We start from the raw sequence: 14,869 nt of genomic DNA on the forward strand, positions 1-14,869 counted from the left end.
TAGGCATGGTGTTTAGGTTTAGCCTGAAAATTCTTTCCTAAATATGCACATCTTTATTTACCTACTTTAACATTTTCATCTAAGTGTCACTTAAAATGTATTTTTTTTTTAATTTATTTATTTGAGAGCGACAGACACAGAGAGAAAGACAGATAGAGGGAGAGAGAGAGAATGGGCGCGCCAGGGCTTCCAGCCTCTGCAAACAAACTCCAGACGCGTGCGCCCCCTTGTGCATCTGGCTAACGTGGGACCTGGGGAACCGAGCCTCGAACCGGGGTCCTTAGGCTTCACAGGCAAGCGCTTAACCGCTAAGTCATCTCTCCAGCCCTCAAAATGTATTTTTAACAAGCATTCTATGTCCCAACATTGAAAAATTTCTTCCCAGTTCCTTTAGTCAATTTATCTTATCCCATTATTAACCACCTTTCTTATAAGGCTATTATGAAAAATTAATTAATCCCATTACTCACTAACAAGTGAGTAGTCTAAAGACAATTTTATGTCATTAATACCAATAAGACATTAAACTAAGGCAAATATTGTTGCTATCTTGAGGCAGGCTGGCCTAGAAGTCAGGCCAGTTGCCTCCTCCTTTTAAGTACATTACAGTTTTTTGGTTTTTTGGTTTTTTTTTAATCTGATAAATTACCACTTTAGAGAGAATTCTGTTGCTTTTTTTTCAAAGGTGTAAAATTTTATTTTCTCCTGATCAATAAACGCTCCTTCCTTATGGCGGGGTACAGAATGGCTGAAGAGGAAGCCCAGTGGCAGAGTATTTGCCTAGCATCACGGGCCCTGGGCTCTGTCCTCTCCAGCATCCCAGGGTGGAGGAAGGGCATGGAAGAGTGGCACAGATGAGCCATGGGGAATCCTGAGCTGAGTTTGTTCCATAACAATGGAGAAATGGCTCAGGCTTCGCATTTACTTCTTTACCCTCACTAATCTTTAACTGGACTTAATCAGCACTTGTGGCTGCACACATTCCAGTGATGGTTTGATGTTAAGAATTCTGTTGTTTTTAATAATCCTCTATGAAAGTTGAACTTGACCTAGAACATAAATTTAGTAATTATATTTATGATGTCATGTAACAAAGTTGACACATTTTTTTTTTTTTACATAAAACTTTATTTCTTTATAGGCTGCAGTTAAATGTCACTTTTTTCTTTCTTTCTTGCCGCTTTTTGGTGCACTGTTGCGGCTGGGTGGGGCTTGTATCACCTTAGATCAGCCTTGCTTTATTCTCAGCACTCATCAGGGGTCCAGTCTAGTACACGTGGCCAAGAAGACTGCTGGGAGGCCAAGGATTCTGACTATCTGAAGGGGAAAGTAGGGAGGCCTCCAAGACTGCCAGGAGGCCTCTGAAGAAGGCAGCCCACTGGGAGGCCGCTAAAGGAGTGGGCCTGCTGGGGGCCACTGGGAGAGGAGGCGGAGACATGGCACCTGCATGGGCAGAGGGGCCATTGTCTGTCTGCCACCTGACTCTGGTCCAACTTGCTTTGGAGCGCTTGCAAAGCTGGATTCTAATTTTGCTGCTTAAAGGGAATGAGGGGAAATTTCCTTCCTGAACTTTTCATTTCCTAGCCAGATAAGCTATGTGGGTCCACATGGATGCCCAGAAATCCAGAAATGACCTGGATGACTTCTTCCCAAAAGGAGCCTACCTCCCTCTGGGAGAGCTAATTCCCTTAACTTTCAGAAGAGCTCTTATTCCATGAATCTAAGATATTTATATTTATATTTTGATGGGAGGCAATGTTACCCATGACAGAGAAAGATTAGAAATGCCAAGACCAGAGGGCAATGTTCCTGAGGGCTGATCAGCACACAGGGGATTCCCCAGAGCTCTGGACGTGAGCATGTCCACAAGTTTAAGAGGCCGGCGACCTGCCCTACAGGCTTTGAAGAGGTCGATGTGTTAACAGTTTGTGTGTGTGTGTGTCAGAGAGAAATAGACAGAGGGTTTTTGCCAACACCCAATGGGCTATTGGGGTCCAGGCAGAGGACAGCTGGCCTTCAGTAAATACCAAAGAGTGGCCTTGGCAAAGAGACATCCATTGTCAGTTCGTTGTGTCTGGTCCCTTGTGATGGCATGAACCAAAAATAAAGGAGGAGAAAGAGAACCTGCCAGCCCTCAAACACATGGAGGCAAGGCCACATGGGCCAATGTCTCCCAGTCCCTTTGGGAGAGCACTCACCCACCCTGTCCATCTCATCAGTGCCCCCTGCAAGAATTGGGGGCTGAGGCTTCAGCAGTGGGCTTGGTGTCTCTTTTGGGCATAACTTTTGGGGGTGGGCTGGAGAGTGCTCAGCGGGCAGCAGTGGCGGTGGCAGCATGCATGGTTCTCACGGTTTTTGGGTGTAACTGCCAGCACCTGTAAAGGAGGGGGTGAGGAAGGGAGGAAAGACTTCACCCAGGGGAGAGGCTCTTCTATCAGGTTCCTCCAGGTCACAATATAAGGGATTTCATCATGGTGTCCACTTCTAGGGCAAAAAACAATTTTTTTTTTGAACCTCAAGTTTCGTATTTAGATGAAAGGTCCCCTCTGGTGGCCATCCTACATTGAAGGTAGGCCATTCAGAGGAACAAAATGTAATCCATCTGTCTTGTTTTTTTTTTTAATGTTTACCCCGTTGTTATGAGCAACTGCTTTGACATCCTTCCAGTGTGCAAGGAAGAGTCCTAAAGGGGAGGAAGGAATCTGTCCCATGTTATTGAGTAAGGGGAGGAACGTCCGTAGGATTAGAGCAATGACAAGACACAAGACAGACACACAGGGCCCATAAAGAAACACAGATGCACGTGCTACAAATTAGCAGGTTTGCTCTGTTTGGGACAGAGCCCCCACACAGATTAGCAGGTTTGCTCTGTCCTAGAGGACAGAGCCCCCACTCAGATGAGGGGGCAGGACGTCTCATGCCTCCTCCAGGTCTGTCCTTATGGCACGTCCACCAGGACATATGACCTGACCATGAAACAGATGCAGCTAGCCTACAGAGTGAAAGGAAAAAGAGAGCACTCAAGAGGAAAACTTACCCAACCAGTTGGAGAAGAAACCTTCGGGATCTCAGGTTCATTGGAGTCTCTGGGGATCCCAGACAAGCCCCCAAAATGTTGTGCCAAGACCCCTGACCATGAGCCAAGTCCCCTGGTCACCCAGAAGTCACCCAGAGAACTGCCACAGAAGCCAAGACAATTGAATGTAAAAGCAACAAGTTTCTTTATTGCAAGCCTAAGCCTCCGTCCCCACAGTCTGGCACAGCGGTAGTGAGGGAAAGAGCCCCTTTCTTTTGGGGGAAGGGGTTTATATAGAGATTCAAACAAAGAAGTAGGGGATAGATACATGATTGGTTGATTTAAACAGTTCTGATTGGCTTGGGGTTTCAGCAGGCAAAGTTGGGGGCAGGAGCTAGGGGCACTCTAGGCAGATGAAATAATCTCCATTGTCCTTGAAGAGGAGATTCCTCAGTTTCTTATTTAAGCAGGTGGTCGGAGGCCAGAGGCCCCCCCCCCCACTCCCCCCAGTGGAGTGTTTCTTAAAGTGGAGATTCCTCAGAAACTTTAGGGGGAAAGGCAGCAATTAAGCAAGCAAAGTTTACAGAAGCAAAAGGTCAGCATATTGGCTGGCTACTTCTCTATCTAAGTCAGGCCTGGGCCTTTTTTTTTTTTTTTTTACTTAAATGGTTATATTTGGTCTCTCATATCGACAATAGCAAGTCATTTATTCCTAGCAATACAACTAGTTATGTTTCCACAGTAACTATTAAGATGTTTTCACTGGATTCTTCACAGAAATAGAAAAAAAAAATCCTGACTTCCAGTTAAGATGGAAGCTTTTCCACTAAAATCAGGAACAAGACAATGGTGTCCACTGTTGCCACTTTTATTTAATATAGTACTGGAAGTCTTAGCCATAGCAATAAGGCAAGAGACACACATAAAAGGGATACAAATTGGAAAAGAAGAAATCAAGTTATCATTATTTGCAGATGACATGATTCTATACATAAAGGACCCTAAAGACTCTACTAGCAAACTGTTAGAGCTGATCAAAACCTACAGCCATGTAGCAGGATACAAAATAAATACACAGAAATCAGTAGCCTTTCTATATGCTAACAACAAACACACAGAGGATGAAATCAGAGAATCACTCCCATTCACATTTGCATCAAAAAAAAAAAGTACCTTGGAATAAAACTAACTGCGCCGGGCGTGGTGGCGCACGCCTTTAATCCCAGCACTCGGGAGGCAGAGGTAGGAGGATCACCGTGAGTTCAAGGCCACCCTGAGATGACAGAGTTAATTCCAGGTCAGCCTGGACCAGAGTGAGACCCTAACTCAAAAAACCAAAAAAAAAAAAAAAAAAAAAAGAACTAACCGAGGTAGTGAAGGATCTCTATAATGAAAACTTTAAAACACTCAAGTGAGAAATTGCAGAAGACACTAGGAAATGGAATGACAACCCTTGTTCTTGGATCAGAAGAATGAATATTGTGTAAATGTAAATCTTATCTAAAGCAATCTACACATTTAATGTAATCCCCATCAAAATTCCAATGGCATTCTTCATGGAAATATAAAAAAACAATCCAAAAATTCATTTGGAATCACAAAAAAACCCTCGAATATCTAAAACAATATTGAGCAACAAAAATAAGGCTGGTGGTATCACCATACCTGATTTTAACCTATACTACAGAGCCATAGTAACAAAAACAGCATGGTACTGGCACAAAAGCAGACATGTAGATCCATGGAACAGAATAGAGGACCCAGATGTAAGTCCGGGTAGCTATAGCCACCTGATATTCGATAAAAATGCCAAAAATACTCATTGGAGAAAAGACAGTCTCTTTAGCAAATGGTGTTGGGAAAACTGGATATGTATCTGTAGAAGGATGAAAACAGATTCTTCTCTCTCCATGCACAAGAATTAAGTCCAAATGGTTCAAAGACCTTAATATCATACCTGAAACTATGATCTGCTAGGGTACACCCTTCAACATATTGGCATAGGCAATGATTTCTGAATATAACCCCAATTGCTCAGGATATAAAACCATTAATCAACCACTGGGATCCCATGAGAACAAAAAGCATTTGCACAGCACAGGACATGTGGATAGAGTAAAGAATCAGCCTACAAAATGGGAGAAAATCTTTGCCAGCTATACATCTGACAGAGGATTAATATCCAGGACATACAAAGAACTCAGCAAACTAAATAATGAGCAAGGCATGGTGGTGAACACCTTTAATCCCAGCACTCAGGTAGCAGAGGTAGGAGAATCTCTGTGAGTTCAAGGCCACCCTGAGATTACATAACAAATTCCAGGTCAGCCTGGGATAGAGTGAGACCTTACCTCGAAAAACAAAACAAAACAAAACAAAAAAAATCAAACAACCCAATTAAAAAATGAACTATGAGAGCTAGAGAGATGGCTTAGCTGTTAAGTCACTTGCTTGCAAAGCCAAAGGACCCAAGTTTGATTCCCCAGGACCCACATAAGCCAGATGCACAAGGGGCACATGTATCTGGAGTTCATTTGCAGTGGCTAGAGGCCTTGGCATACCCATTCTCACTCTCTTCCTCTCTCCCTGCCTATTTCTGTATTTCTCTCAAATATATAAATAAAATATTTAAATTTTTTTTACATGGGTTATGAATAGGCTGTGTGTGCATGGTGGCTCACACCTTTAATCCCAGCACTTGGGAGGCAAAGGTAGGAGGATCACTGTGAGTTCAAGGCCATCCTGAGAATACATAGTAAATTCCAGATCAGCCTGGTTAGAGCGAGACTCTACCTCAACCCCCCCCCCCCCCCCCGCCCCGGCACACACACACATACACACACACACACACACACACACACACACACACACACACGCGCAAAAGTGCTATGGAACTGAATAGAAAGTTCTCAAAAGACGAAATGCATATGGCATATAAACATTTTAAAAAATGTTCTACATCCTTAGCCATCAGGGAAATGCAAATTAAAACTACTTTGCAATTCCAAACAAAGAATTCCAGGTGTGGTTGTGGACGCCTTTAATCCCAGCACTCGGGAGGCAGAGGTAAGAGGATCGTCATGAGTTTCAAGGCCACCCTGAGACTACATAGTTAATTCCAGGTCAGCCTTGTCCAGAGTGAGACCCTACCTTGAAAACCGAAAAAAAAAAAAAAAAAAAAAAGACAATATTTGCTGGAGAGGAGGTGGAAAAAGAAGAACCCCTCTCCACTGTTGGTGGGAATGTAATCTGGTACAGCCATTGTAGAAATCAGTGTGGAGGTTCCTGAGAAAGCTGAAAATTTTTGCCATATGACCAGGTAGGTATATATCCTAAGGACTCTTCTCACTACCTTAGAGATACTTGCACATCCATATTTATCACCACTTTATTCACAATAGCTAGGAAATAGAACCAGCCTAGATGTCCCTCAACTGATGAGTGGATAATGAAGATGTGGTACATTTATACAAAAGTGGTAAAAAAAAAAATGAAATTATGAAATTTACAAGGAAATGAATGGACCTGGAAAGGATTATACTTAGTGAGGTAACTCAGGCTCAGAAAGCCAAGCACTACATGTTCTTTCTCACATGTGGATCCTAGCTAGAAACGTTTGAACTTGTATTGAGTTGGAATAAAACTAGGTAGCAGAGGTCAGTAAGCTGTAAAGGGGCTATAAGGGAAGGAAGAGAGGGGAGGACTTAAGGGGATGGTATTGTATACATGTAAGTAGAAGAACAGACTACTGAGGGTGGAAAGGCCTAAGTGAGGTCAGGGTAGAGATTGAGTAAAAGGAAGGGTGGGGGATGGGTTAGTCAAAATATAATAGAGTATGAATAAGTAATATTGAAACCTACTTTTTTGGACAATGGCTCACCCAGAAGCCATAGATTGTGACTAGAAAACTTTCAGATGCCAGTGAGTTGTTGGCCAGTGAGATCCCCGATGCCCCCAAACATCAAGGCTCTTGGTTACCCACAAGGAATAGATAGTAAGACCCTATTGTTTAAGACTCTACATGCTTAGGCTGCAAGGTCACTAAGAAATCTTGTTGGAGCTGAGCTGAAGACACCCTTCCTATAGATCAGCTGACAGAAAGGTGGAAACAGCTAAGCTGCATTAGCTCCATGGGAGAAAGAAGTGATCAGTGGATATAAGCAACAATGGACATGGCAAGCCTTAAGTTTGGCCAGCCAGGCCAAATGAACCAATGGCTGCAATAGTGGCAAGTCTGTTATGGGGGAAACCAACTGCTCTATAATAGGACTGTAGGCCTGTTCCATGGGAGAGAATATATGCCTGATACTGAAAACCTATGATGAGGGAAGACGAGCCTTAGGGGTGTAACACTTGCTTGTGTCTGCTAAATGTATATACTATGCTCACCAAACTGCCTGGTAAGCATTTTCGTAAAGTTCATACCCATATATTAATGCTACTCTCACTTTTGGTTAAAGAAGCTTCTCTTTTCAGATGGTGGTGACCTCTGGGATGATTCAAAAGGCAGCATAGTGCTGAGAAGAAATGACAGAGGAGTGCTTGGCATTGAAAAATATCTATCACACCTTTCAAGGCTCAGGGTCTATTGTGGAAGAGATAACAGAAAAAAGAACTAAAGGAAGGGTAGGACCCCTTACAATGCACTCTTCCAGACACAAAATGTCCTGGACATCCATGACCTCACAGTGCCTGGCACTACCTACACAAGACCATCAAAATAGGAGGAAAAGATGATGACATCAAAATAAGAGGGAGTGGGATATAATAGAGAGTGGAGTGCAAAGGGGAATGTGAGGGAGGAGGAAATTATCATGGTTTATTGTCTATAATTATGGAAGTTGTAAATAATAAAGAATAAAAATAAGGTTCATTGGGATGGAGAGATGGCTCAGTGGTTAAGGTGCTTACTGGCAAAGCATAAAGACCTGGGTTCAGTGACCCAGTGCCCATCTAAAACCAGATGCCCAATGTGGTACATGCATCTGGAATTTGTTGGTAGTGGTTCAAGGCATGCCCATTTTCTCTCTCTCACACACACATAAATAAATATAAAATACTTATTTTAAAGTTGCTTAAAATTCCTTTGAATTAAAAAAAATTTCCCATCAAGTGCAGGTGACTATGGCAGTAGTCTATAGGTGTAAACACAAATGTTTAGAAGGAAATTTGACAGGCACATCACTTCCGTTTAACAAAACAATGGCACTAGCCTCCCTGGTGGAGTCTATAATTTCTTTAGCCACAGATTTTCTTCTGGGTAAAGTACCAAACATGGGTTCTTAGCTGTGTAGTGGGCCTTAAATCCAACTGGTACCCATAACAGTCATGCCACTATTGCACATTTTGCCTGCCATGCTAATAGTGTAATACTTTGTATTGAGGGAAAGGTGGGAAGGCCCATGGCCAACCACTTCTATGTAGGCAGCTCACCCTTGGCACTAAAATTTTCACCCAACAACTTTATGACTTGGCATGCACTTTCCATCCATTCAGGGTGCCTTCTTTTGGTCTTTTTTTTTTTTACATTTTATTTACTTTATTTTTTTCAATAATTTCATACATATATATAATATATTTTTAAACTTTTTTATTTTAGACAGAAGAGAGAGAATTGGCATGCCAGGGCCTCAGTCACTGAAATCAAACTCTAGACACTTATGCTACCTAGTGGGCATGTGCAACCTTGCACTTGCTTCACCTTTGTACGTCTAGCTTACATGGGATCTGGAGAGTTGAACATGGGTCCTTAGGCTTTTCAGGCAAGTGCCTTAACTGCTAAGCCATCTATCCAGCCCTTTTTCCTTTTTTCTTAAATATATATATATATATTTGGTTTCACTGTATTTTTTTATTTTTATTAACATTTTCCATGATTATAAAAAATATCCCATGGTAATTCCCTCCCTTCCCCTCCCACACTTTCCCCCTTGAAATTCCATTCTCCATCATATTACCTCCCCATCACAATCATTGTACTTACATATATACAATATCAACCTATTAAGTACCCTCCTCCCTTCCTTTCTCTTTAAATATATATATTTTTTTTTTTTAGAGATAATGAAACTTTATTTAAAAACCAAACCACTAGGAAAATAGACTACAGCTTTGACATAGCAAATCCACTGGCTGTATCGCCATTTCAAGTAAGAAGTTGGTTAAGGGAAAAAAAAAAAAGACAACATGGTGCTCATTCAAAAGATAAGGTGCCATGCTAGGGGCAGGAACACTGCATGTTGCAATGACCCCAGGCAAAAATGTCACTTGGCAGGGGGATTTGTGTGCCTCCTTTTGGTTTTATAGCAGTCCCAGCTTTTCTTAGCTTAAGGCGTGTACTGTTTTGGCCTTCTGGTTGTCAGAAGATTACCTCCAAAAGCTGTTAATTCAGGGGGCTCCATAATGCTGGGTGTTTAGGCCTTTATTTATTTATTTTTTCCCAAGTGCAATACTTCCCAATTTGCCAACAGTTCTTATTTTACTGTTTATTCCTGGAATCTGGGGTCTCTGATGTGTATCTCACAACCAAACCCCTTTTCTCTTCAGGGGGAAAATGTCATTGCAAGGTTATTCTGTCATTCTATTGCAGAAAGTCTCCAGGCCCTATAAGCTAGTGAAGAAAGCTGTTTTCCACCCTCAGTGTGACATTACCATGCTTTTTCAGGGGTCTCCAGATTGAAAGATGTCATGGAAGAACTGACCAGAAAAAGATAAACACAAGGAACCTTTCAGTATACTTACTCAATGGAATTAAGATCTAGACTCCTCCCCCTTTTTTCTTGGAAGGTATGGTTTCACTCTAGCTCAGGCTGACCTGGAATTTACTATGTAGTCTCAGAGTGGTCTTGAACTCACAGCGATCCTCTGACCTCTGCCTCCTGAGTGCTGGAATTAAAGGCATGTGCCACCATGCCTGGCTCCTTTTCCCTAAGTTTTGTTTTATAGCTTATACAAAATGGTGTGGTGATACTTTTGGTAAACAGGTTGGCAACAGACACACTCCTCCTGCAATTTCTCTAGATCATAGGCCAGGTGGAGGAAACTGCCACCCCGTGGGTGTCTGTGTAGTCAGAAAATCCAGGATCGTGGTCTCTGGGTTTGTATGAGGGCAGTCTCTACTGTTAGGGACAAGCACTTGCCACATGAAATTTAGGGTCTAAACATGCGTGTGTGCAACCTCTGATCCAACATTTAGCACCATTTTCCCATTTCACTTCCTAGGATCAAAACATAGAGAAACCAGTGTTCAAAGACCAATGAGCTGCTTCATTTGTTGCCATTGTGGGTTTCCCTACTCATAATCTTGGCTTAAAAGACAACATTTCCATTCTTTTAAAACATTCCTGCCCTCAGTTCAAATGTTTATTGGCAAAGCTGTTTATTTCCCAATGGATGAGAGAGACTCCTTCATCTTCTTGGTCATCGTTGGGATAAGGTGCATGTGGTCATCCACACACTTGGCCACGCAGCTGTCCAGCTGCCGTTTTACCTGCAGCTCCTTGTTCCCTGCATCCATGGCATCTCTGGCTTTGTCATTGCAGTGCATGGTACACCGGGCCAGCCGGTCCTGGAACTTTTCCAGCTCACTGGTCACCAAGGCCTGGGCCTGAGCCAGAGGCGCATGGCAGCGCTCGATGCACTGGTGCACCTGCTGCATGGATGCCTGGTTGTCTTCACAGCAGCCAGCGCTGCACCTGAACATGAGGCCCTGCATCTTCCGGATGTTCTCTCGCTCCACGTTCTTCACCATGGCATCCACGGCTTCCTGCACGCGGAGCTGCTGCACCTCCGCCATGGCGGCCCGGAGCGCCGCCTCTCTTTAAATATTTTAATCATAGTTACATCCTATTGCCTTCCCTAGTACCCCTTCCACTCCCGTTGAAGCCTTTCTTTCCAACTAGTCCCTCTTCTACTTTGGTATCTTTTCCTTATGTGTGCAACTCACAGATGTTGAGTTTAATTAGGGTTGCTTGCATGAGCATGGGTTATTTATCAGAGCATGGATTCTCAGCACTCTTACTCATTGTGATGCTGTAGGAATGAGGAGACTTTAGGGTGGAGGATAGTCATTATCTTGATGAGGATGAGGTCTCATGTATATATGTCAAAATTAACTAAACAGAACAGTTTTCGTATGAACAGTATATTCTGTCTCTACTCAACTAAGTAAATAGAAAACTTTTATCTATCTGAGAGAGAAAAAGACAGAGAGAGACAGACAGTATGGGTGCACCAGGGCCTCTAGCCACTGGGCTTTATGCATCTGGCTTTACATGGGTACTGGGAAATTGAACCTGGAGTCAGGACTTGCAAGCAAGCACCCTCCATTGCTGACCATATCTCCATCATATTATTTTTTAAAAAGTGGTATATGGCCAGGTGTGGTGGTGCATGCCTTTACTTTAATACATAATGAATTCTAGGTTATCCTGGGCTAGAGTAAGACTTTACCTTGAAAAACAAACAAGAAGAAAGGAAGGAATAAAGAAAGAAAGAGAAAGGGAGGAAGGAAGGAAGGAAGGAAGGAAGGAAGGAAGGAAGGAAGGAAGGAAGGAAGGAAGGAAGAAAGACAGTGGTGTATGCATCTATGCATCTGGGATCCCCATGCAAGTACAACAATGGGAGGTGGAGCCAGAAGAATCTGAAGATTGCAGGCCAGACTCCTTTGCAGTGGGAAGAGATTGTGTCTCATATAAAGTAGAGCACAGGGCTGGAGGGATGGCTTAGCAGTTAAGGTTTTTGTCTGCAAAGCCAAAGGACCTAGGTTCGATTTCTCCAGGACCCACATAAGCCAGATGCACAAGGGGGCTCATGTGTCTGAAGTTCATTTGCAGTGGCTGTAGCCCTGGCATGCCCATTCTTTCTCTGTGTGAAATAAATATATAAAAATAAAATACTTTAAAAAATATTTATTTATTTATTTATTTATTTATTTATTTATTTATTTATTTGAGAGAGAGCAGAGAGAGAGAAAGAGAGAGAATGGGTGCACCAGGGCCTCTAGCCACTGCAAATGAACTCCAGATGCATATGCTACCTTGTGTATCTGGCTTACATGGGTCCTGGGGAAATCGAACCTAGGTCCTTTGGCTTTGCAGGCAAGGTCCCTAACCACTAAGCAATCTCCTCATCCTGAGAATTCTTTTTTTTAAGTACTTTTTTTAATTTAAAAAATAAAGTAGAGCACAGACACCTCAAGGTTGTCTTCTGTTTTCCACACATGCATCCCTTCTACACACACATACACATACATGTGCACACGCATGCATGCAACTAAATGAATAAAATTTAAAGAAGCAATTTGCTGTGTCTTTTAAAATTAATTTTAATTTGCAGGTGTCTTTAATTGTAGTGTGCCCTCAGTGAGATGGGGAGGTGGAGACAGGAGAATCTCCTGGAACCTCCTTGGCCAGATAGCCTGATTAATGGAGTGGTGAACAAGAGACCCTGCCTCAAATGAAATGGAAGGCAAGAACTGACACCTGAGCTTATTCTTTGACCTCCACATGTGTGCTGTGACAGTGCATGCCCATAGTCACACATAGGAACACACATACACAGAACCAATGGATGACTCAAAGACAGCTGTATCACCAAATAGACCATTCAGCACAGGCCATAGCACATGGAAGCTATGTCTCCTAAGCACACTGTACAACCTGCAGGCAGCTCAGCAGGTCCCAGAATCTGGAGCACATTGTACACTTGCAGGCAGCTCAATCAGACAGCCTCCTCTCAAAGGAGTTGTTTCCCCTTTATATAGCCTTAGGAGTCTTGTAACCTTTCCCCAGACTTGACTTCTTCAATCTAAGGAATTTTCTTCCTCCTCTAGGAAGGAATGTTTGAATTTCTAACATTGGTAAAGTCTGCCCTTTGTTTATCATTACTAAACCTTGGAGAGTGGTCATGTGACCTTTGGATTTTCAGCTCTTCTAGACCTCTTGACTTCCTCCTCCCTCCAGGAGGGGATATTTTAATTGGAGGAGTCTGCTATACAACAGAGAGCATAAAGGCATAGAGGCAGGACCATAACCTAGCAGGTCTTGTGTCCTTGTCAGACACCAGAGACCTCAACTCACCCTTCATACCCCTTCCCTTTCTTATCTTCTTTTTCAAATTTTGAGACAGGGAGACAGGTCTTGCTATGTGTCCCTGGCTGCCCTGATCCTTACTATTGTAGCTCAGTTGACCTCAAACTCATGGAAATCTTCTTGTCTCAGCATCCATAGTGTTGAGATTATAGGCATGGGCCCCAAGATCAAGTTCTCTTTTCTTGGTCTTCAAGGACCCTTGTAAGGGTATGGGAAAGTTAGCCCCTGAAATCTAGGCTGGGAGCTATAGTAATTACTTTTTTCTTGTTGCTGTAACCAAATGTCTGACAAAAAGTAGCTTAAGCAGGGAAGATGTATTTCTTCTCATGGCTTGAGGAGATATAAGTCCATCATGGCAGGTGTATTACTTAGTTTATACATTGCCATAACTTAAAAGCAATTTAAAGAAGGAAAGGTTTATTTGGCTCAGTTTGGCATAGTCTATAATGGCAGGGTAATGTAAGGGTCCAAGAATCACTGAAGAAACACCCCAGACTCAAATAGTATGTAAAAGCAAAGAGCATTTATTCTGCAGAATCAGCCAGCATGCAGGGGTTGACCATTCATACAAAAATGGCTGCCCGAGAGGAGCTTGCAGGCAGGCTCCTTTAAGCATAACTAAGGGAGGTTTAGGCGGGCAATTAGTTCTACAGTTTGATTGGCTAATTTGAACAAGGGTTGCATTTGATTAGTCTACAATTACATCTATACATCCTTGGTTGGTTGGGGCTGAGAGGCCTTGAATTTCCAGGAAGTGAGTCAGCTTTTCTCAGGCCAGGACAGTCACTGATTAATGGCTCTTTGTTCTAATTTTAGGCCTAGCCTAGGAGGTGTTTTTCTGAAGCCTATCATGGCGTCAATTTAGTTCTTTCATTCCCCCCCATGAGTATGGTCGCATCTCAAATCCTTGAGATGTTTCCAGAGGTTGAAATTGTTGCCTTAGGACCATTAATTGTACTGTGGCTAAGTGTTCTTTAATAAATTTGATTAATGCATTTATGTACATGATCTGCAAGTAAGAGTGAGCAACAGGAGAATAAGTGGGCCTGTTATGGAGGAGATCAGGGTCATTAGCCAGGGGGACCAGTTGAATAGTGACTTGTACCAGCTTTGATTTTCTTGTCTAATTTTGGCCCTTTCTTTTAGTCTCTTCTGGACTATGACCGACAGGCTATACCTAATAACACCTGAATTGTTGACATAGAAACAACATTGCTCTCCTAAAGCCTGACAGAGGCCCCTTGCTGTAGGAAAAGTAAGTCTAGTCCCCTTCTGTTTTGTAGTACCACCTCAGCCAGTGAATCCAGGGACCGTTCTAAGTGATGGACTGACTTTTCTAACTGGGCAAGATGAGAATCTCTTAGGTTAGTCAAGGCATGCTAAGTCTGGTCTGCTTTAATTAGGGCCATAGTACCAGTACCAATCCCTGCAGCTATACCAGTCCCTACCAAAGTCATAAGAAGGATTGCTGATATTCCAAATCACGTTTCCGTCTATAATGATGATATTCTAGGGTTTCTATATAGTCATCAAAAGGGAGGTAGTAATCCTGAGGAAACAGAGTAACTAGAATACATAGACCAGTAGTGTTTTGAAGGATCTGTGGGTGAATACAGGGAGTTAGTTCCACAGTGCATGAAAAACAAGTTCCATTAGGGGGCACCAGTTAGAAGAAACTGGTGTCTGCAGTAAGAGTGTGATTACAGAGATGTTTGAGTTAGAGAAAATTATCCAGTTTTCCTCCTGCACCAGGGAAAGGACT

General features: G+C 42.7%; 1 protein-coding gene across 1 annotated transcript; it reads right to left on the reverse strand.

Annotated features, from left to right (window-relative positions):
* Positions 1–10,365: 10,365 nt before the first annotated feature.
* LOC123464465 (protein FAM136A) lies at positions 10,366–10,826 on the reverse strand. Its single transcript, XM_045161781.1, has one exon. It carries the CDS (start codon positions 10,809–10,811, stop codon positions 10,395–10,397), a length of 417 nt encoding a protein of 138 aa, XP_045017716.1. The 5' UTR covers positions 10,812–10,826; the 3' UTR covers positions 10,366–10,394.
* Positions 10,827–14,869: the final 4,043 nt, after the last annotated feature.

This window comes from Jaculus jaculus, chromosome 11 (genome assembly GCF_020740685.1).
Source record: "Jaculus jaculus isolate mJacJac1 chromosome 11, mJacJac1.mat.Y.cur, whole genome shotgun sequence".
Lineage (NCBI taxonomy): Eukaryota > Metazoa > Chordata > Mammalia > Rodentia > Dipodidae > Jaculus > Jaculus jaculus.

Excerpts from the sequence above, each read along its gene's own strand:
- LOC123464465 (XM_045161781.1), bottom strand. The coding sequence starts at position 10,811 with ATGGCGGAGGTGCAGCAGCTCCGCGTGCAGGAAGCCGTGGATGCCATG.